Here is a 24,032-nt window from a genome sequence, read left to right as displayed (position 1 = left end):
CAAGTAAAATCAGGATGTTCATACATCAAAGATACTGTATATCAACTGACATAATCAATCAACCAACAAGTATATATTAAGAGCCAGAGACTGTGCTAGGTGCTAGAAATACAAAAACAATAGGAAATTATTGCTTTAAGATGCTTATAATCAGGCCAGGAGGAATAGCGTATACAAACAGAAAAATATTCAAAATAGATACAAGGTAATCTTGGAAAGGCACTAGCGGGGGGGTGGGGGGGCACAGAGGAGAATGGAGGAAAGCAAAATGCTGAAAATGGTCACTTGAGCAGAGATAAAGTGAGAATGCATTCCTGGCATAACAGCCAGCCTGTGCAAAGACATGAAGATAGGGGATGGAGTGTTGTGGCAGTCAAAACTTAAGACTTGCAAAGCACTTTAGAAATATTAGCTCATTTGTTCCTCACAACAACCCTGGGAGGTAGGTGCTACTATCATCCCCACTTAATAGATGAGGAAACTGAGGCAGACAGAGGTTGAGTGACTTGCCCCACTACCCGTGTCTAGGCTGGATTTGAACCTAGGCCTACTAGACCTCAGGTTCAGTGTTGTAGCTACTTCACCACCTAGCTGGGGGTAAGGTCAGAATGAGGGGGATGGGGTTAAGGTGGGAGGAGAAATAGGAGGGTAGGAAGTAGATTAAAGCCTCTTCTGCCTCACAATTACAACAGGCAAGATGTAGCACCTCTGGTGTAAGGGCTTGCCCAGCCCTTTTCAGGGCTGCTCATTCACCTTTGGTGTCCACCTTTTCACCTGTGGCTCCAAGAAGCTGTAGCAGACTTAGCAACCACACCCTTGAAAACTCTCAGCAGATGGGCTAAACCATGTTGATGATAGGCCTCAAACTCATCGATGAACTAAGGGGATGTCTACCCCAAGCACATGAAGACTTCCCCCAGCAGGACGGACAGATGAGACCAATTTGTTCCAATGGCCATGATGGCTGAAGCAGGTACTGTGGCGTGCTTAGAGCTTGGTCAGACATCAAAGAGGCCAAGGCCATCAACTGCATCCCAGGCCACCACCAGTCATCTTGACTTTTATTTTGCCACTGGACACGGATGACTCTGGAAGATAAAGTGAAGCTGATGACTTTGCACAACTCTGCCTCACTTAAATCTAATTCAGGCCAAGTCAAGACATCACCCCGTGATGTCATTGACCATCTTTGAAACAAGGAACAAAGATAGGCAAGTCCTGGTACCTAAGTCCTATTCATACCAGGACGTTTGTTTATTTATTTTTAAACTTTTATTCTATTTTGTTTTCTCTACTAAGGAGCATTTATTTTTTCTCCCTCCCAGTTTGAGATGGATACCCTCAAACTGGAAGAAGGAAAACAAAACCTTTGTAACAAATATAGTCACACAAAACAAATTTCCATACTGACCATGCCCAGAAATGCACGTCACACAAAGATATGGCATTTGAAAGGTGCTAGGTCCTATCAGGGGCCCTGCCCCAAATATTAGCCCCTGCTGCCTATCATTCCACCATCATGGAACTGAAGCTTTTTTGGTCTTCAGGAATTCTTTAGTAAAATTCAAGTGCTCCTAGAGAAAAGGTGAGAGAAGTGTGATTGAAAGACCTCATTCCATTTACCTCAGCAGGTACTAGCAGGCATGAAATCAGAATGGGAACTGGAAGAAGAGAAGAGGTGCTGTGATGATCTGGAAATTGGAGGGCTCCAAAGTTTTGCCTTTTTCACATTTATGTGGAAGGCAATGATGCATCTTTGTATGGGCTGAAACTGACCTAATCATCAGCTTGTTTAGAATAATGATCCTTTTCCCAACCAATTAATCATTAGCATCTGGGACAAAATCCATCCTCATAAAACAAACTTCCTTCTCCTCATGAGTTTGTGTCATAACAGAGATTTATGGACACCACATCATGGGTGGGTAAACATAGTTGAGTCTAAGTTAAGCTCGTGGTTAAAGGGAAATTATTTAATAGCTTCACAGCTAACGGCCAAATTGCAACACATACACTACCACCCCCTTAACCTCTCCTATTGGAATCAGTAACTGATAGAATATTACAAATGAAAAGAACCTTAAATACTATCTTATTCAAACTAATCCCTCTGGTTTATCATTTAAAACTCTTCACATCTTGGACCCAAACTACTTTTTTGGTCTTATTAGATTAATTATCCACGATGAGCCAGCCAATCAGTCATTTTTTTCAACTGAATCTGACTCTTCATGACCCCATTTGGATTTTCTTGGCAAAGATACTAGAGTGGTTTGCCATTTCCTTCTCTAGTGAGTCCCCATTTTACAGATGAGGAACTGAGGCAAACAGGGGATGTGATTTGCCTAGGGTCACACAACAAGTAAATGTCTGAAGCTGAATTTGAACTCCAGAAATTCCCAGGCCAGTGCTCTATGCACTGTGCCACCTAGCTGCCCTTCTTAATGCTTCTCACATGTGCAGCTTTGTGACACAGTGAAAATCACTTAACCTCTCTATGTCTCAGTTTCCTGGGCAGCTAGGTGTTTACTAGATACTTACTAGATGTATAACCCTGGGCAAGTCACTTAACCCTATTTGCCTCCATTTCCTCATCTGTAAAATGACCTGGAAAAGGAAATGGCAAACCATCCCAGTATCTTTGCCAAGAAAACCCCAAATGGGGTTGGACAAAGAGTTGGAAATGATTTAAAATTGACTGAAATATCAAGCCTGAGTTTTCTCCTCCCAAAATGATGATAATAATACCTGTAATACCTATCTTGAGGTGATGAGGATCAGATGAGAATATGTATTCATAATGTGCTGAGTAGATGTCAATTATTATTATCCTGGTACATGTGGAGTTTATTTTTTATTCCAAGCATAGGATTTTCCATTTATCCTTAATAGACTTCATTTTATTGGAATTAACTCCATATTCTTGCCTGTCAAGATCATTTTGAATTGTGGCTTAATTATCCAATGTGTTAGATATTCCTCCCAGCTTCATGCCATCTGCAAATTTGATACATATGCCATTACCTTAATTGCTACAACTTCCAGGACTTCAAACAATCTAGCAGTACACTTATGCACAATTTCTCCTTGTTCCCAAAAATCTATACACCATCCATCACCCCCTAACTCCAGCCCTCTAGGAGAGAGGTCTTGGGTGAGCTAGGGCAACTCCTCATCCTTATACAAGCCCATAAAAATTTATTTATCCTATGTCCCATTCCTTCATGGTTCTGTTCTCTGCTCCATAGCTATCATTTTTTTCTGATAAATTAATCTTGACAAATGGTTAATATATTATTCCTTCCTAGAAGGCACATTTTTTGTTTTGGAAAATGTCTTTCCGAGACACAATAGCCTTGCTCTAAAAAAGTGTTATTGGTGGTATTTCAAGCACTGGGGAAGGCCAGTGGAAGCGGGGAGGGGGCCCTTCCTGCACCCATCGAATCATTCTATAGGTAGCCAATAGAGCTGGAAGGAAAAGAAATACATTTAGATCAAAGGAACTGAGATTGAATTTCCATTCTGGTATTTCCCACCTGTGTGACCTTGAACTAGTCATCTAACCTCTCTAGACCTTAAATTCCTATAAAATAAGGTGAGAGAGTGAACTGGGTGGTCTCTAAGTTCTGATCTAAAACTCAGTCCTATGGCCCCATGATCCCATGTGCACAGAGCAAGACCAGTGACTCAACCTTCCAGAATTCTGAACCGCAGGACAGATGTCATCTGACTGCCTTGCTGCAGGACACAGCCCTCACTTCCTTTGGCTCTCTTTGACCCCAACTTGAGGACAAGGTGGACACAGCCCTCATTCCCTTTGATCTCAACTTGAAAGCAGGAGACTTCTCTTTGATCACCCCCCAACACATTTTATCACTCCCAACACACCTATGAGAATGTCCAGTCATCTAGTAAGTGCTCAGTAAAGGTATTTGTTTGATTGGGCACAACCAGAGCACATTTTTTAATGCCAAGATTAGAGATTTAGACACACCCCCAAAGAAAATCCCCTACCTCTGCCTCTCCACTTCCATCTCATTGACAAGACAGTTAACCCAATTATCAGCAAAATAGCTGGGGGCCAGAGGTCTCATTAGAAGTACACATCCTCTCTCTCTACCCCTCTCTGAGACAGATAAGGGAACCAAGTCCCAGTACTCTTGGTCTGTCAACAAATCAACCAAACAACTTTCTCATGTTGACTTTTCTCATGTTCAGTCATAAGAAGAACTCTCCTGGGAAAGGCTACCCAACCAGAATTTCTTGGCCTCATTGGGAGAGGAGGAGGAAAGTGAGAGTGGCCTCAATCAGGAAGCAGCTGAAAACCTTGGATTCCCAGATGGCAAAGGATGGATATGTTAAATGTGTTGACACTCCTGACTTCATTTATCAAGACCCAGTCACCAGCCACTCCCCATCTTATTTTTCTAAACAAAACACATGTGCCTCCTTGGCTCAGATAAAATTGTGAAGTCAAGGGACTTTGTTTTTATTGACCTCCTATCTCCTAACACCCATGGTGGTGGTACCCCCTATCCTCTGGCTCAGAGTCCTGATCCTCTCCCATTCACAGCTCCCTCTTGTGCAGGAGCTCTGAACTAGGGTCTTTGAAGTTGTTTTTTTTTTTTAATGTAAATAACTATATTTCAATGTAATCTGTTTCCTTTATAATCCTATTTATTTTATTTTATGCATTTGAGAACGATATTCTGAGAAAGGGTCCATAGGTTTCACCCCACTGACAGGAGTCCATGACCCACAAAAATTAAGGATCCTTACTCTAAAATAAAATGAACTCAGTTGCTCAAACATGTCAATAACTGATAACAACTTAAAGTGTTCACCCCTCAAGAAGGATTTGTATTTTAGTGGAGATCAAAGTCTTAAGCTAAAATAATAGCATGTGAAGGTTGGAATGTCAGCCAGAGGTAGGGGAGGTATTTTTGGCCATAGGAGGGCCTTTCCTAGCCTTTGCAATCACAGAATTAGCAGCAAGGCTGGCTCTGTTCCTGTTGCCAAAGAGACACTAAACCAGTGTTGCCAGACCCCTACAAGCTGCCAACATTTTCAGATGGAACTCCCAAACCTCCCAAGGCCTGGGGAGAGTGGAGGTCCCAGTTGGATCGCAAGCTCCTGGTTTGAATCAGTCCTTCTTCAGGATGTGCTGCAAGGCTCATAGAGGTATTCATCGAGCCAAGAATGTATCTTCAAAGGCATCTCTCTAAAGCAAAGCAGACTGCTCCACAGTTGCATCCTCTCACTCAGTGGGCAAAGATGGGTGAAACCGACTTTGATGGATACCTCCCAAAGAGTTTCAGATGGAAAACGGAGAATAGGATCCATCTGGTGGTAGAGAACTTTAGGAACTTTCTCTTCCTACCCAGTTTTACCCTACTTGCCTTGGAGGATGTGATGACCTTCCATTAATCTGTAACCTGTAATCAGCTGTAACCTGGCTGAGAAACTTTACAGAATCTTGAGAGAGCATTGAATATTCCTGAACACAGAAAGCAAGAGTAATAAAGCACCAGAACGAAGTCACCTAGTTGCCAGGACACATTCTGACACTGTATAACTATGGGTTAGTTTCTAAACTTCCCTGAATCTCAGTTTTCTTATCTGTCAAATGGCGAGAATACTTCCTGACTTAAATACCTCATGGGATTGTTATAAGGACAAAACTAGATAATGGATGGGGAAACTGCCACCCCCATCACCACCTCCAAAGGCAAGGGCTCTTTGTTGTTATGGAGAAGATGTTGCTATAGTGGGAAAAATCCCTGGATTTAGAGTCAGAGGCTCTAGGTTCAAATTCTGTTTTTTGACCCTGAGAAAATAATTTTATATTAAATTATATAGTTCAAATTCAATAAATTTGGCCCTAGAGAAGGGTTGAGAAAATGCATCTGCCATGAGAGGCATTGTGGCTAAGTGGTCAGAGAGCTGGTCTCAGAGTGATAAAGACCTGGCTTTGAGTCCCAACTCTGACACATACTGGGTACATGACCCTGGGCAGGTCACTTAACGTCAATGCCCCACACAGCTCATTAAAACCACAAGTAGCAAAGCAGGTGCCAATCTGTACTAATTGAGTTTCCTAGTTATATTAATGTCAGTGTCTTCCCTAATGCCTTATTATGACATCATTTCCCCTTGGAAGTTGCACTTTCTGTTTTCTGATTTCATTTGAATCCAAAAAAAATTGAAGGAAGTAAGGTTACCGTGTGATTTACTCTAGGTTATACATTCACCCTTATCTCCACAGCCCTGCATAGAAACTCTTCTGTGAGAAACCAAAATCTAATCTCACTGCCTAAGTCGTTGAAATAGAGAGTGGACCAAAACATTGATGTGCAGAAATAGAAGTTTTCACTTCCAAACTTTGGAAGGCATAGCAACCCCTGCCCTCAGGGAGCTTGCCATCGGCCTAGGGGGGAAAAAAGCAGACAAAAATGTTAGGAATAGTAACAAAACAAAAGATGAAGATATACAGACTGTATTTATAACTGCTAAAGGGGGTGTTCATTCCGTGTGTAAGACAATGGCAATTATGAGATTGCAAGATCAGAGGTCTAGAGAGGGGAAGGTATCTTGGATGGCCATTCAGTCCAACCTCATTTTTCAAGGGAGGAAACTGAGGCCCAGAGAGTTTAAGCGATCTGTCCAAGGTCATAAAGGTAGGTAACAGCAGGGGAAGACCTCCTGGAGGCAGTGAGTTTTGAACTTGGGTCTTGAAATTTTGCAGTTGGCCAGGGATCAGAATTTGTATGTGGCTTTGGAGGCTGCTCTTTACTAATACTGCTTCCTAAAATTCAGTTACTAGGGTCACCTTTATTTAATGTCACAGGGCAGGGCAAGAAGATGACATCCATTCAATTAATGACCAGAAATAAGGGTTAGGGATAAAAAAAAAAATGAGATGGAGACACTAGCAGTACCATCTCCTTTTATGCAGAGACTTTCTCTCTAGGAATGACATGGATTGTTTTGGGTTCCCCTTTCTTCCTGCCTAGGATGGGATTTTGCTGGGAGCAGTTGGTGCATATGACTGGAATGGAGCTGTGCTAAAGGAGACCAGTGGTGGAAAAGTCATTCCTCACCGAGAGTCATATCTAAAGGAATTCCCTGAAGAGCTGAAGAACCATGGGGCATACCTGGGTAAGGTCGTGAAATAGAAATGGGCATTTGGGGAAAGGTGGGAGACCGTTATTTATGGGTTACTAAGGAAACCAGAGCCCTTTCATTGCCTTTGAACCAATTGTAACACACTGGTAATACAGAGCCTTTACGTAAGCTAAAGTACACGTCAGGAAAGAACAAACTCTGCTTCTCTTTCCATTTTTATTTTGAAAGTCAACTGTTTAAAGTATTTTGTCCTCATCAGAAATTTTTGCACATAAAGCATCTCATGAGTTTGTTTCCTTGGTGTAAAATCCAAGAATTATGTAGTTTCTTTGACTCATCACCACAGTCAAGGCAGAAATGACTTCTAATGAAGTGCTTTGTGAAAATAAAGACAAGCAGAAACACAATTAGTGAATTTCCTAATTGTTCTTCCTTGCACCTGGCATTAGCCCCCATTAAATTTTTTAGCTGTGACATAGTACTTCATCAACTCAATTATTTAAGAACAAATTATCCAGTTTTCTAAGACCTCATTCTTATCAGCAGAGCTGAGCAAGGTAGGGGTTAGAAGTCAACATGTCAGTTTCAGGGTGTCTGTAATCTGAAACTAAGTATATGTGATTTGATGTCATCAATTGTTTTACATCATCTGTGCCTCTTTTTTTTTCCAACCACACATCCATTACCCTGAATGATCAAGATACAGCTATATGTATACCCATTTTTAGTTAGTCTTTGCTTGTTTTTCCATTTCCTCCTTTAGGTCTTAGCTCCTCAGAGAGCATGGTCTACACCTTTTCCTTGTATCTATAACCCCAGGGCTCCTGAATAGTATCATGGCCTCAGGTACTGGATAAGCATTTGAAGAAAGGATATTCAGAAGGAAGGGCACAAAAGTCATGTTGGAATGGCAGACTCAGAAACTAAAAGTCACTTTATTTATTTATTTATTTATTTATTTTGCTTTTTGGTGAGGCAGTCAGGGGTTAAGGGACTTGCCCAGGGTCACACAGCTAGTAAATGTCAAGTGTCTGAGGCTGGATTTGAACTCAGGTCCTCCTAACTCCAAGGCTGGAGCTCTATTCACTGTGCCATCTAGCTGCCCCTAAAAGTCACTTTAGAAGATGACAGGGTATGGCACCTTAAGATAAAATAGTCAAAATAATACCCTTTACAGAGTTTACAATTTGCAAAGTGTTTTGCATAAGTTCTTTCATTCGATCTTCATAATACCAAGTGGAATAACAAGACAAGTATTACTATCCCCTTTTACAGGTGAGGAAACTGAGGCTCAGAGTAGGTAGGAGACTTGCCTACAGTCACGTGGCTAGTAAGCGGCAGAGCTGCCATTCAAACTCAGGTCTTCTGACGCTAAACCCTGTGCTCTTTCTACTAAATTACAGCGACCCCCAAATTAATAGCAAAATTAGTAATTATTTACTGAGCATCTACTACATGAGAATCATGGATTCTTAAAGCCTAGAGGAACCTTAGATAGGATCCAGTCCAAACCTCTTATTTTGTAGGTGAGGAAATTAAGGCCAAGAGAGGGTAGTGACAGTTAGGACTAGAACGCAGATCTCTTGACTCTCAGCTCAGGGCCCTTTTGCTGTGGGTATTGGCGTGGTGGGAGAGGAATGGGATTCAAAGTCATCCACTGAGTCATTTTTCTTTGGCTATTTAGCCACTTCCACTTTCCTGAAACCTCCCTCTGTGGGCGGAGATGCTAAGGAAGTGACCTTCTCCCAGGGAAAGGGGTTGGGCCTAGCCCACCCAGCCAGCTTTAAGGATCCCCAGAGAGGGCACTGTTTTGGTTTCTCTGCTGAAAAACAGGCTGTAAGGAGTCAGGACACAGCCAAAATATTCCTCCACGCTCCAGGAACAGAAGGCTTAGGAGGAAAAAGCTCTGGACCTAGCCTGAGGGACTGGCTTCCAATTTCCACTTAGACAGATATGGGTAGGGTTCTCCGTCATCTCTGCCCCATCCCACCCACACTACTGTAGCCCCCTTCTGCCACTCCCAGGAAACAGGATCCAATTTTTAAAGTCAGAGGGCCCACCAGGTAACTCAAGCCTGTTCTGCGGCTGGGAGAGACTTAACAACTTGGAAACCTAGGAATTACAAGAGGGCTTTTATGTCCTGAGGTTGCCTCCCCTACTTACATACTTTCAAGGAACAGATGTCATAGCTTGCCAGACCTTGCCCTCAAATAGATAAGGCAATTTTCCCCAAGGGTGAAGTAAGTGAGATGAACATGTCATTTTGCTCACCTGGTATTAACCATTACTTTCCCCTTAGTTGGAATGTGGTGAGTAGAACTGGGTGCTGTTTCAACCTCATAAGGAAGATGGGAAGATGGGTTTTTCTCTGCCCCACCCCCTCCACTTTGAGTGGTCTCAGGAGCAGATGCAAAGGAAGGACAAAGCCTACTGGGTAGTAGGTAGGAAGTATATCATGCCACGCATGACCCTAATCTCTTGCCTAATGATGGACTTACACAAAAGCTTTTTAAGAATTCCTGAATTGAAAAGGGGAATTGCCAATCTTCATTTTTTGTCTTTTATCCCAAACCCCTAACTTGTATGCCTCCCTCCAGCAGTTACATTTCTGCAGGATCCTGAGCCCCAGAGATGGCTTGGACTCCATTAGCCACCCCAACCTCCATGGGCTCCCTAAGACCTCTGAGCTAAGAAGCACCTCCATTCTCACACCAGGAGTGGGCCAAGGACAGCACCTCAGTAGGATTGTCCTCCTCTCCTCCCCCATTACTACAAAGCCTTCAGGATGTCCACAGACCAGTTTTGGCATACTAATCCTAGCTGGTGCCAGCACAGAGTCACCTTTGAGGCAGAAAGACCTGAGTTCAAGTCCAAACTCTGACACACACAGGCTTTGTGAGCCTGGGTAACCAGTCTCAATGGCCCAGGCAACCCTCCAAGACAAGAGATCATAGAACAGCTTTCAGTCTGCATTGCTAGAAGTAGTTTCTTCCCAGGAAAGTTCTTTATACCAGTGACATCACAGGTGTAGACAGTCCCCCCAAATCTGACAGCCACAGACCAGGTGACTGTAGAGGGTGCAAGGAGCTGCCCTATTGACCCATTCTTTCCTAACAAGGGAAGGGCTTGCAGAACCTGAGCCAATGAATACTTGGCCTCCCCGCGTCAGAGAAAGCTGCAAGGCTCTAGAAAGACCTGTAACCCATAGGGTCATCCCAGTATCTCAGCCTTTCTTCAGGTTAGCCCTTTCTGAATGCAACAACCCCCAGGGTTAACACTAAAAATAATGTTCCTTCAGCATCAGAACAAACCCTATGCATAAGCCCCTCCCCTACCTGCTCCCTACTGTCTGAGATTTCTTTCATCATTTTATAATGTGTTTCCTCCTTTCCATTATTCCAAGGATTAGCCTGCCTGGTGTTCTGACAAGGCTATGTCAGGGAGCAGAAGCCTTTCCACCTGTATGCAGATCCTTTCCTTCTCCTCTGCCCCAACAGGTTACACAGTTACTTCTGTCGTGTCCCGTGATCAGGGCAGAGTTTATGTGGCTGGAGCACCCCGATTCAACCACACAGGCAAAGTCATCCTTTTCATGATGCACAGCAACCGGAACCTGACAATCCATCAGTCTCTGAAAGGAGAACAGGTAAGGAAGGAGAAGTTACAGGCATGGGGGTGAGGAGGAGGGAGACAGGAGGGAATGGGATGGGGGGGTGGGTGGCACGAGAGTAAAGGAAGAGGGAGGAAGAGAAGAGATGGAATAAATCCACTTCAGGTAGTTGGAGTTCTTCTTGGAGTTCTCATCCATTCCCTGGCTTCTGGGCAGGACTATTTGCCCCCCAAACCCCTCAAGATGTCTGAGACAGAGAATTCCTCAACACCATTCCTCAGGCTAGAATGTTGGTCTACTCCAGCAGCTGCTGGCTAAGGGTTTCAGGCCCTGTGCTAACCTCACCCTGGGAAACCAGTTGCTGTTTCCTGCTGTTTTTATTTATTGCCTGGACCTGTTATTTAATGGTATAGCGAAACTCCTGGAGAAGAAAAGTCTTTCTACCAATCCAGAGAAGCCAATCTGTGCCAAGGAGGGGATTTGTACCCAGTGCTAGGGAAATGTGTGAATATTAGCAACCCTGACTCTCTTCCCCTAGCCACGCCACAGCTGGCATGAAGTCATGCAACCTCAGTGTAGCAGCCAAAGGATGCTTGATATTTAGAGTGGTACCTTCCTGGGCACTCTTTCATGAGTCACAAAGCGACTTGTCATTTAAAGTGACCTGAAAAGAAATCCCCAGAACAAGGACTGACAACCTTTCTCAGGGGCATGTCAAGTTTTCACCCTCCTGACCACTAAAAATCATTCTCCTATCAAACTTTAGTAGGTGTGTCATAGCTTCCCTGCCCAATCTCCCTAAGAGTTAAATAAGTGATTCATACTTTAAAGTCTGGGAGTTGCCCGGGACACTGAGAATTTAAGTGACTTACCAAATGTCATACCATCTGGGGCCTTTCTACTCTGAGGCCAACTCTCTAACCACTGGACCGTATAGCCTCTCCTGTATAGCAGGAAGAATATAAAAAGTTTCCTGTCTAGGGCAGTCTTAAGCTCAATTTCAAAGTCCTATTGTCTCTGTTCACTTGACCCTATCGCACCATCTACCACTGCCCACAGCCCAGCATGACAAAAGGGCAGTTCCCCCTCGTGTCTAACCTAACTCCATCATACATATCAGCGAGACCCATCCTGCTTGCTTGGTCGTCCAGCTGAGCTGGCAGATGGCTGCTCACCACCAGCATTCTCAGTCTCACTCCCACACGCCCACACCCAGACTTTGGCTGGTTTTTTCAGAAATTGGCTTCTAGACCCAGTAAGTTAGAAGGGAAGTTATTTGATGAATTTATGACATTTTTTCCTGCTGGGCTCTGACTCCAACATCCGAATGATAAACCACAGTCCTGAGGGCTTCTAAATTAAGTAGATTCCAAATCAACAGGGCCTACATAGCTGAGGGCTTCAGGATCTACATGTTTAGAAAAGGGTTGTCCTCCCTGTTTCTCTGCTTGTTTATCTTCCTCTGTCTCCCAGTGTTTATATGTCTCTCAAGCTCTCTCTGTAGAAATATATACACATAATGATACAAAGAAATATGCATGTATATATACATACACATATATATCATATCTGTAACACATATGCATATGTATATGTATACAGAAGTGGACAGATGTTTCAGTCCTTTGTCTATCTCTAGTGCCTGGAGCACAGTAAGCATTTAAAATGTTTACTGATTGATAGACATATGTTTTCTTCCTCATCTTTGTATGCCCAGCCCCTAGAACATAGGAGGGGGTTAATAAGTATTTGTTGATAGGTAGCTATAGGTAGGTAGATAGACAGACAGACAGACAGACAGACAGTTCCTCAAAGTCCTATCCCAATATCTCATCATGGCATAGAAATGATTCTGGGTTCTTAAAGGGTATGCCAAGCTCTGACAGGTCCCAAGCCCAAGTACTAGGTAACCACCACCCTGAGGCAAAAGGTACCAACTAGGGCAAAGAGCTAAGAATGTACCCTCAAATCTACTTTTTACTTCATGATGTGAAATAACACGAGTAATTGACACACATTCAACAGAGTAGGAGAGAGAATTAGCCACTATAATGACTTCAGGAGTGAAAGGTCAGGGTAAGGACTTGTCCAACCCACTGGGTTTTGGGGACCCTTGCTCTTTCCACTCCACCAAGAGGCTTCAGGGGGGCCCTCTCCACACAGTATGTGGGAGGGAGGGAAGGTACTACCACTCTTGCTTGAAGGAAGTGTCACTTGAAGAGGAAGAGGAAAGGGGAAGAAGGAAGGGGAAAACTCTTGGGGAGGGAGCAGGAAGGAACAGAGCTAATTTGTGGGTTTCCTTATGGGACTGAGGGAGAGAGGTAGAGAATAAATAGCTTAGGGTATTTTATGTTAAATTTTAACATAAATATATGTTCATTTTTACACCTTTTAAGTTCCCTACCCTGGGCAAAGCCCCAGTAGCCCCAGGTCAGTTACGGTACTGAGGACAGGTCAACAACCAACATATCTGTCATTAAAGAAGGAGAAGTAAGGTGGAAGAGCATTCCAACCATGAGATAGAGCCTGTGCAAAGACACAGAGGTTGAGGATTCAACGGTATATGCAGTGAATAGCAAGTAAGCCATTTTGGCTAAACCATGAAGGGGAGTGATACACAATAAATCTGGAAAGAGGCCAGCATCATACTGTGGAGGATGTTAAATAGCAAACAGAAGAGTTTGTATTCTATCCAAGAGGCAATAGGAGGCCAGTGAAGCTCACTCCTCAAAGTACTCTACCCCTCTGTGCTGCAGATTGGCTCATACTATGGAAGTGAAATCAGTTCCTTGGATGTGGACAGCGACGGGGTGACAGACATTCTACTGGTTGGCGCACCGATGTTCTTCAGTGAGGGCCGAGAGCGGGGCAAAGTGTATGTCTATGTTCTGAGACAGGTAATGTCAAAGGGTGCTGCCCTGGGTGCGCTGTGATGAGCCAAGCTCTGGGAGAACACTCAAAACCTCATTCTGCTTGGGAAACCTCGGCCCCTAGTGCGTGCATAATTTGAAACAGACCAACCTCCATCCGATGAGGGCAACTTAATTCTTCCTCTTCATCAAACCTCAGTTTCCCCCACTGCTCTCCAATGCCCTATGAAAGAAGATTGAGCTGTGGAAGTAGCAATTCTTTTTCTTAATGCCCACCTTAATAGGCCAGGACCTGAGAGGCAGGAGCCAGAGTTGTCTCCCCTGAAGTCAGAAGGCATATCCAGGAGCATCCCCAGGCAAGGAAGGGAAGTTAATGATTGGATCAGACAAATATCTAACTGAAAAGAGGTGTCAATGTCCCTCCCTCCACAAGTGCCCCATGCTGTCCCCTATCTGGGGACCCTCATTGAGGTGTCTCACCCAGGCATCCCTCCCCAGAGAACACCCCAGGTTCTGGACCTTTCCTTCTCTATCCCTTACCCCCAAATAAAATTTATCTGTTTTTTGTCCCAACCTCTCAGGGCTCAGCTCTCTTTCAAATAATCTGGTAAACAAATTTATTCTGGGATGACATAAATGGATGAGGGCATATCATGGGTAATCTGCTCTCCCTCTACAGATGACCTATGTGTAATTTCCTGGGGCCTTTTGAAGACAGAATGCCTTAGCCCACAGGAGGAGACTTTCATAAGACTCTAGGATCATAGATTTAGAACTGAAAGAAACTGTAGAGGCCTTCTAGTCCATCCCCATCATTGTTCAGAGGGGGGAACAGAGGCTTAGTGAGGTTGACCTGCTCATGGTTATACGGTCACTAAATGTCATGGGCAGGATTTGAACTCAGGCCTTGCTGACTCAAAATCCAACATTCCATCTTTATACTCTGTTGCCTTTTACGCAAATTTCATTAGTAATAGGAATTTCAGGTGTTATGGCAGAGCAGGGTAGGAGATGACTCAACCTATACGTGGCAACGGCTCCAGGGAAGCCTGAGGTTTCCTCAGAACGCAAGTCCAGGCAGTGATGAGAAGCCACATAAGTTTGTTCAGAGGATCACAGATGCAAGCCCGGAAGGGACTTCAAGGCCATCTAGCACAACCTACCCATTTTACAGAGGAGAAAACTGAGGCCCAGAGGGATTAAGAGGCTTGCCCATCCATGGCCACACAACTAACAAGAATTAGAGATGGGATTTGAACCTCTTGGGTGCAGAGCTAATGATCTTTCCATTATACCAAGCAGGGCTGCCAGAGACTAAAGAGTGGGCACAAACTTGTAAGATAAATTAATTTGAGAGACAAACAGACAAAAAGAGGGAGGACCTAGACAGAAATAGAAAAATGGATGCATGGATGAATGGAGATATGAGAAAGAGACGGAGAAAAAGAGAGAGAAAGAGAATTAGGTAGACTAGATATAGGGGTAGAGATAGACAATCAGACGGATATAGAGAAACAATTAGATATAGAGATAGATGATAAATAGATAGATAGATAAATAGATAGATAGATGAGAAAGAGGGCATTAGGGAGATAGATGGATTAGGCAGGTAGAGAGCAAGGGAGATAAAGATAAGTAATAGATAAGAAAGTTCATCAGCAAACAAACTATAATATTGAGATCATTTATGGACAGTTCCCTGCAAACATATTTTTAAATCTTCAGTAGAGTGATAGTGTTTCTCGATAGTCCAAAGGCCTCCTCAGTTCTAGATTCCATGGTCTCTTACTTAGCCAGTCTCCAAGAGACTATGGCACCTCACCTTGCAGAAAGATTGTGCACTCAGAAAGTGTCAGGGTCTCTCCAAGATCTCCCCAGTCCCCAATCCTCTTCAATGGAGTTGTTCTTATTATGCAAAAAGAAAGGAGCTAGATAAGAATTTTCTCCCTATCTAGCTATTCCAGTGGAGACAGGAGAGGTGGGTGTGGTGGTAGGGATGTCCTGAGGGGCTCCACCTAAGCAGTTCCTCAGTTTCCCCCCACACCCACCCCATACCCCTAGTTACATCCCTGAGAACAGGTGTGCATCACCAATAGTAGGAAATAATGATGGTGGGGCTCCCTGGTCAAGTTCACCATGGGCCTCCTCCTATCCCTTTTCTGTCTGCAGAACCGATTTATTTATGATGGAACGCTAGAAGATTCCCACGGTTACCAAAATGCCCGGTTCGGCTCTTCCATCTCCTCAGTCCAAGATCTCAACCAGGATTCCTACAATGACATTGTGGTGGGAGCTCCCCTGGAGAATGACCACCAGGGAGTCATCTACATCTTTCATGGCTTCCAGAACAACATACGGAAGAGGTATAAGCAGGTAAAGCTTCCCCGACCTGAGCAGCATCTCTAACCTAGGCTTGCAGGGAATACCAGCGCTCACCAGCCTGCTTGCCTCAAGTAAAATCTTCTGCTAGCCAGAGGGCAAATTCTAATCTATTCCTCCGTGATTTTTGTCCACCTACCACAGGGCTCAACTCAAAATGAACAGAATCTACCTTCTTTTTCTCTTTGCTATTACATACAAGTAGGAGGGTAGCTCTTTTGTAAGACTGGACTTAAATATTAAGCATCTCCTAACAAATATTAGAGGTGAATAATGGAGCAAGGATATTCAGTTCTGGCCTGAATTTCACTCGGGATATATCTGAAAATGATTACCCACTGGAAATGTCCATGAATTGGATAAGAGGTTTTTAACCAAGGGTCTGTGAACTCTTTTAAAAAATATTTTGACAGCAGTATTTCAAGATAATTGGTTTCCTTTGTAATCCTATGCTTTATTTTATGGATTTAAAAGTATTATTCTGACAAAGGTCCATAGGTTTCACCAAACTATCAAAGGGGTCCATGACACAAAAAAAGGTTAAACACTCCTAAGGAGCTGATGATAATAATAATATCATTTATATAACTCTTTATGATTTGCAATGTGCTTTACATATTATCTCATTTTACCCTCATAACAACCTTGTGAAGTAAGTGCTACTATCAACCCCCATTAACAGATGAGGAAGAGCAGGTAAGTGGTTCGGTGAACAGAACATTGGGCCTAGAATCAGGAAGACATAAGATCAAATCCAGACTCAGACTCTTACTAGCTGTGTGACCCTGGGCAAGTCACTTGACCCTGTCTGCCTCAGTTTCTCATTTGTAAAATGAGCTGGAAAAGGAAATGGCAAAATACTCCAGTACCTGTACCAAGAAAACCCCCAAAATGGGGTCACAAAGAGTCGGACATGACTAAACAATAACAACAGTTGAGGAAATTGAGGCTGAGAGAGGTCTTGCCCAGGGTTGCACAGCTAATAAGTATCTGCGGCAGAATTTGAACTCATCTTCCTGATTCCAAGCCTAGTGCTTTATCCATTGTGCTATTTAGCTGCCTATGCCCTCAGATGAACCTAAGATTTTTAACCAAGTAAGACTTCACCTAATATCTGTCTATTTTAGTGGAAATACAAAAAGAAAGAGACGAGAGAGAGAGAGATGCTCTTGTCTTGGCTTAGGGAAATCTTAGCCCAGGGCTCAGTTGGAGCCTGGGTTCCAGTCCTCACTTTGCCACAAATTCATGTATGTGACCATAAGCAAATCACCTCTGCTTCTCTGGGTCTCAGTTTACCCATCAGTAAAGTGGATATCGTAGTATAGGGGAGTCCAGATGAAAAGCATCATTCCACACAGAGACAGCTTAAGCAAACTTTATTACTACTCCCAAGGCAAGGTAGAAAACTGCTGCTCATGAGGACAGGCTCAATGTGCAGCCTCCATGTCCCCAGTGAGCAGCACACAGTGGGGTACCCATGCTCAGGTCAAAGACCCAGAGGCCCTTAGGGCTCCCCTTATACATTATTTAGGACAAAGTGCCAGCATGAAACCAATGGGAAACTTCCCTGTTCTCTATAGGACCTATAAAATGAAGGTATTTTTCTAAATTATCTATTAAGAAAAGGGACAGGGAAGTCAGAATGGGGTAGGGAGAAGAAGGAAACTTCACCCCAACCAGTATTATTCTAGCAAAAGTCTGAAAAGGGAGTCTGGGGCTGGACAAGAGATACAGTCATTCCTGCCCTTCCATTCCAATGCTTCCTCAAGGCCTAGAAGAGACCCTAGGTTCTTGAAGTCTGTACTCAGCATTGTGGGTGGATCCTACCAAGCTGGAGAGGACTTAAGTAGAAGCTCAGAAAGAGATGCCTGTCATCCAAAAATCAGCCTGGTTAAATTCAGAAAATCTCATCACCAAAAGACTGGCAACCAGATGTTTTGGGTTTGTTCTTTTTTGTTTGTTTGTTTGTTTTTTTCAGTCCCACCAACTCTTGAAGAATTTACCTAGACACTGAGGAATTGTGATCTGTATTAGTGAAGGGAGTAGCCACACTAATGAAGTCGCAGATCTCTGAAATGGTGCAGTAATTCCTGCCTATCTTACAAGACACAATAGCTTTTATAACACTTTAGAAAAGTTAAAAGGGCTAGAGAAATGAAAAGATAGGAAGTAAATCTGTGATTTCATTGGTATAAGGCAGGGATGGGGAACCTGTGTTGTCAAAGCCACATGTGGCCTTCTAGGTCCTTGAGTGCAGTCTTTTGACTGAGTCCAAGTTTTACAAAACAAATCCTTTTATTAAAGGCAGGGGTGGGGAACCTGCGGTCTCCAAGCCACATGTGTCCTTCTAGGTCCTTGGGTGTGGCCTTTTGACTGAGTCCAAGTTTTACAGTTTTACCTGCTCTTGTATCCTTGGGATTTGTTCTGGGATCAATAGATGCCCATTGACTAGATAATGGCTGAACAAACTGTTGTATGTGAATGGCATGGAATGTTACTATGCCATAAAAAGCAATAAATATGAACAATTCAAAGAAACATGGGAAGACTTATATGAACTGATGCAAAGTGAAGTAAGCAGAACCAAAGGAAAAAATAGACACAATGATTACAATGTAAACTGAAAGAACAAACAATAAAAAGAAACTAAATGTTGTTTGATGACAATAATCAGGTTTACCCAGAAGAGAGAAGAAGATGCATTTCCCTCCTTTACTTACAGAGGCAGCAGATGATGGGTGTGGATCGCATAGACTCCACTGGGGTGTTTGGATAATTTTATTGAACTGCTTTTTGGCAGGCTTTTTCTTTTCTATTTTTTGTTACAATGAGTAGCTTTCTAGGAAAAGGGTTAGTAAGGACATATTTGGAAAATAAAGAAAAAACCAAAGTTATCAATAAAAAGTTTATTTAAACAAAAAAAAGGAGCCTGAGCCCAAGGATGAGAGGAGGCTGTTATCACTGCTGAAGAGGATGCACCCAAGGGACTATATGGTGAATATCCCAAATGTCATAGGCTCACACATCATCTGAATGGATTAGGACTCAGATTCTCAGTCCATGGATTGCCTTTATAGACAATGACTCACACAGCGAGTGACTCAATTTCCTCCTAGCCACTAGTGACTAGTCAAAATTCTGAAGTGGACAAACTTTTCATTCATTTACCCCTTTAGTACCCTTCTTTCTCCCTTGTTCCATAATACCTTACCAGATGCTCAGTACCCTCATGTTACCTCCTGTGCCTACTGTAGCCTCCGGATAGTACCTTTTCCTACCTTTTTCTCTACATCAGAACTGACCTGTGTTCTATCTCCCTAGAATTATGTTCTTTGGTGGTGACAAGCTAATCTGAGGATCTAATTCATGTTAATGAGGACAAGAGATTATGTGTTTTCCTACCTAGACAATAAATTATCATTTTAACAAAAGACACCTTCTAAAAACACTGCCTCAACTCAGGAGTTGATAACCTTTTTTGAGTCATGGTCCCCTTAGGCAGTCTGGTAAAACTATAGACCCTTCTCAGAATAATGTTTTTAAATTAATAAAATAAAATACATAAGCTTATAAAGGAAACTGATTGTCTTGAAATATAGATGTAATTTTTTTCCCCATCCAAATTAAAGGCCCTCATGAAATCAGTGCATGGACTTCTTGGGTGGGGGTTGGGGGGGCGGTCAATGGACCTTAAGGTTAAGAGGCCCTGCTTTAACCCAAAACAGTTATATTATGCTGGAAATTTACAGCACCCTATGAAGCCTTGGAGAAAGATATCCTTGAGCTTGGGAGGTGAGGGGATCAGGAAGATCGGGAAGCTTTCCAGCTTCAAATCACATCATATAGGCATCTCCCTCTTCCAACTATACCTAGGGATTTCCCCAGCTCCAGCCCTCCCAATTTCCCTGCACCTGGAGATGGATGAGCCCAGCTTTCTCTTTCTCACCTTACAGAGAATTGCATCCTCAGAGCTGGCCCCTGGCCTCCAGTATTTTGGCTGTAGCATTCATGGGCAGCTGGACCTCAATGAAGATGGACTCATTGACTTGGCAGTGGGATCCCTTGGTGGTGCTGTGATCTTATGGTGCGTCATCCCCACTTTTTGGAGCTTCTGGCTCCGTCTGAATACTCTGTAGGTCTTGGATGTGGGGGAGAGGGGAACAGAGAGGAAGAGGCTAGCAGCTGACATTCATTCATTCAAAAACTATGTATTAAGCGCCATAACATCTTGCATATTAATATTATTTTTGATTGATATTATTAATTTTGTTGGTGATATTAATATCAATTAGTTAATATTACTAATACACAAAATGCTATGCCAAATTCTAAGAAAGACACCAAGATTTAAAAAGGCATATTCACTATTCTCAGGGGATTTATAATGTAGTAGGAAAAAAGATATACAGAAAAAAATTTGAATATAAGAAACCAATTATCTTGTACCCCTGAGGTACCCTCAAATACAATAGGTACAAGTCTTCTCCATGCATAGTAAGCAGTTTGTCTTGTGTTCAACACCCTCTCCCTCTCTCTCTCACATCCACACATCCACACACACACACACACACACACACACACACACACACACACATACACACACCCCTACCCCTGTAGGCAGTATGGTGAACTGGAAAGAATGTGGGTCTTGAAATTAGATACCCTGAATCTGAATCCTCTGCTGGTCACCTGAATGACCTTGAAAAAGTTGCTTAACCTCCCTGGGCCTCAGTTTCCTCGTCAATAAAATGAGGGAGTTGGACTATATGACCTCTGAAGATCTTTCTAACTCTATGATCATACGACCTCATAATCTACAGATAGTTCATGGAAAAATGGTTGTCATGACCATGAAGTTTCTAAGTTAGTTCCCTAATGCATTCCCAGGTCAACTCCTTCAGGATCTGGGGAGACATCCAAACCTCAACATAATTTCTGTTCCCTCCCAACTCCATCTCCTCTTTCTCACTTGGTGCCCCTTAACGATGACCAGAGCAGCCCCATGGACTTGACCAGGGGGCTATAGCGCTGTCTTCCCCACTCCTTCTCTCCAGGTCCCGGAGTGTGGTCCGGATCAATGCCAGCATCCACTTTGAGCCATCCAAGATCAACATCTTCCACAAAGACTGCAAGCGTAATGGCAAGGATTCAACCTGCATGGTGGCATTCCTCTGCTTCCTGCCCATTTTCCTGTCCCCTCATTTCCAAAGTGCAACTGTAGGTGAGCACCTCTCTCCTCCTTCACTTTCTCCCCTTCCTCCTCAGTCCCCTCTTTTCCCCTTCTATTTCTATTGAAAAATTGTGTTCTGTTCTGTTTAAACATATTATGGAAGTTACACCCTCCCACAGACTGGTGTTTTGTTTTGTTTTTTCTAATTCCAAGTCCTTTCAGAAACCAGTGGTTTTTACACATCCTAGGGAGAAAGATCAGGAATTACCAAACAGTAACTGGGCAGGTGATGGACTAAGAGCTAAAGATTCCATGGGGTGAAGAAATTGGGTCAGGTCAGTATAGGAAGATGAGGAATCCAAAGAGACCAGGCTAAAGTCAGGAGGTTGGTAGCTCTCAGAGCTTTAGGAAACAGGAGATATGTAAAAAAGGGAGAGGTGTCAGGCTGTGGTCAGGGTGAACAGGGCTCCTGAATCCAGGAAGTCAAGCAAATGAAGATAATGGTAGTATTAATAATTAATAATAATAATAATAATAATAATAATAGTTCTATGTAGTACCCACTATTGCTATGCGTTTTGCTAAGTGCTTTACAATTATTATCTCATTTGATCGTCACAACATCCCTGGGAGGCAGGCATTATTATTAACCCCATCTTATAGAAGAGGAAACTGAGTCAAGTGACTTGCCTAGGGTCACACAGCTAATAAGTGTCTGAAGGTGGGTATAGACAGGGACCTTCCTGATTCCAAGCCCAGCGCTCTCTCTGCTGGCTATCTAGCTGTCAGAAAACATAAATTAGTTTGATTCTCCACTAATTCTCCTTTGACCTGGCTTTGATCTACTTGAATCAAGTAGATTCCAGTGTTAACCTGAATCTAAAGACAGAGATGGGTAGATGAGATGAGAAAAGGAATAGCATTTGTTGTAAATGGAAGCTGCTTTTTTTTTTTTTTTTTTTTTTTTTTTGCAAAGGTTTTTGGCTCGAACCTGCCTAGGGATCCCAGTATCTCAGATAAGTCCTGGACAAGCCGGTAAAAGTTCAGAGTGAATTAGGAAGGTTTGTGACTACTGAAGCCTGGAGTAACAACCAATGTTAGACTAAGTAGTGATTAAAAACAGTTAAAAGTTAGTGAATAAGGCACCTATTTGTACCTAGGTGTTTATATTTTTTTTATTTTTGCTCTAAATTCTGAGTAGCCTTTAAAATATAGTAACTAGTGAATAGTAATTGTTGATGCATAGCTATTCTAATGAAGTCTCATTTTTTCAATAGGAAAAATATAATTGAGAAAGACATGCTATAGTCTTTGGTTCAGTTAAATTTTAAGACCATTAGGCCATATCCTGAACCTTCTGGTGGTAGCCTTTCCAAATTGGAGATATAACGCATTAAAAAAAAAACTAGATTGTAAAAGGTTACCATGGCAGTCTTCTTCCTTACGAGCTTCTTTCTTCCCTTTCATTCCTTCCTATCTCTCTCCTTTTCTCTTTCTCCCCGTCTTTCTTTCCTGTTCTCTTCCCACTTTTTCCTCCCCCTATTCCTCTTCACCCTTCCCTCTTTCTTCTTCCCATGCTCCCTTTCCAGGACTTTCATCCTTCTTTTTTCCTTTATTCCATTCTCAATCCCTTCCCATCTTTATGGGCACTCCTTATTCAGACTAGAGTGAGAGGGAAGTGTTCATTCTTCTCCAATGAGCCTGAAAAGGCTTCATTGAGGAAGTGGGATTTTTAAGAGCTGTTTAAATGATAAGAAACAATCCACTTGGCATCAGGATGTAGTTCTGCCTTCTTACTACTTTGTGCATCCCCACTTTCTCCAGGCATCAAGTACAATGCCACTATTGATGAGCGGCGGTACATGCCACGAGCCCACCTGGACGAGAATGCAGACAAATACACACACAGGACAGCTTTGCTCTCTGCTGGCCACGAGTACTGTGACCGCATCAACTTCCACGTTCTGGTAAGCCTGACACTGGGGCTTAGATCAGTTTGTTCCAAAGCACCTACCATGGCTGATGTGGTGTATGTGACCTGTCCCAGTGGCGATGGCAGGCATCTCTCTCTTGAGGTGGGGCAGTTCAGCCAGTGTAGCTTGGGTCTATTCAAGAGCACATCTTCATAGGTCTTAGAGATAGAAGGGTCCTCTGAGACCATCTAGCCCAAGGCTTCTTAACCATTTTTGTGTCCTGGACCCCTGGGACTCTTTCTCAGAATGTTTTTAAATGCATAAAATACAAAAAATGCAAAGGAAACCAAATATATTGAAATCATTATACTATCTATGTATATGTGCCTATGTATACGTTTGTTTGCGTATGTATATAAACACATATTTAAAATTTGTGGACCCCTCCCCACTAGTTCTAGCCCATCCCATAATTTTAGTTTCAATTCCATTCAATTCGATACACATTTGATTAAGTTCCTGCTAGATGCCAGTCACAGTGCTAGGTGCTGGGGATGTAAAGAGAAACAAAAACAAAGAACAGTCCCTACCCTCAAGGAGGTTACATTCTCTTGAAGCATTCTCAGTGTCTCAGAATCATAAAAGACCAAATGAACATCCCCTCCATCCCACAGTCAACCAAAAATCCCTTTCACAATATTGCCAAAAACTGGTCATACAATCTTGGCTTGAAAACCTGAGGCACTTCACCGCACTTTTGGACAGCTCGGATTTTTAGTTTAAATCCATGTTCTTCTTCTTCCTCCCCCCAGCTTCCACGCACTACTCCTGATTCTCCATTAGAGTCAAGCAGAATGTATAGTCCCTCTCATGGACAACACTTTTCAGATACTTAAAGACAACTATCCTAACCCCCTTACACACACACACACACACACACACACACACACACACACACACACACA

The 24,032-nt window shown here is 42.9% G+C and overlaps 1 protein-coding gene across 1 annotated transcript in view; it reads left to right on the top strand.

Annotated features, from left to right (window-relative positions):
- ITGA11 (integrin subunit alpha 11) overlaps positions 1–24,032 on the top strand; it is a 197,392-nt gene that overhangs the window by 141,316 nt on the left and 32,044 nt on the right. Inside the window, exons 11-17 of the mRNA XM_027851835.1 lie at positions 7,014–7,158; positions 10,623–10,771; positions 13,492–13,632; positions 15,775–15,978; positions 19,938–20,068; positions 21,039–21,205; positions 22,979–23,121. Of these exons, the coding sequence (XP_027707636.1) occupies positions 7,014–7,158; positions 10,623–10,771; positions 13,492–13,632; positions 15,775–15,978; positions 19,938–20,068; positions 21,039–21,205; positions 22,979–23,121 (1,080 nt within the window). The remainder of the gene's footprint in view (positions 1–7,013; positions 7,159–10,622; positions 10,772–13,491; positions 13,633–15,774; positions 15,979–19,937; positions 20,069–21,038; positions 21,206–22,978; positions 23,122–24,032) is intronic.

This window comes from Vombatus ursinus, unplaced genomic scaffold (genome assembly GCF_900497805.2).
Source record: "Vombatus ursinus unplaced genomic scaffold, bare-nosed wombat genome assembly UNPS02009205.1, whole genome shotgun sequence".
NCBI classification, from domain to species: domain Eukaryota; kingdom Metazoa; phylum Chordata; class Mammalia; order Diprotodontia; family Vombatidae; genus Vombatus; species Vombatus ursinus.
Note: the sequence above shows the minus strand (reverse complement) of the source record. Positions and strands in the feature narration are given on the sequence as shown.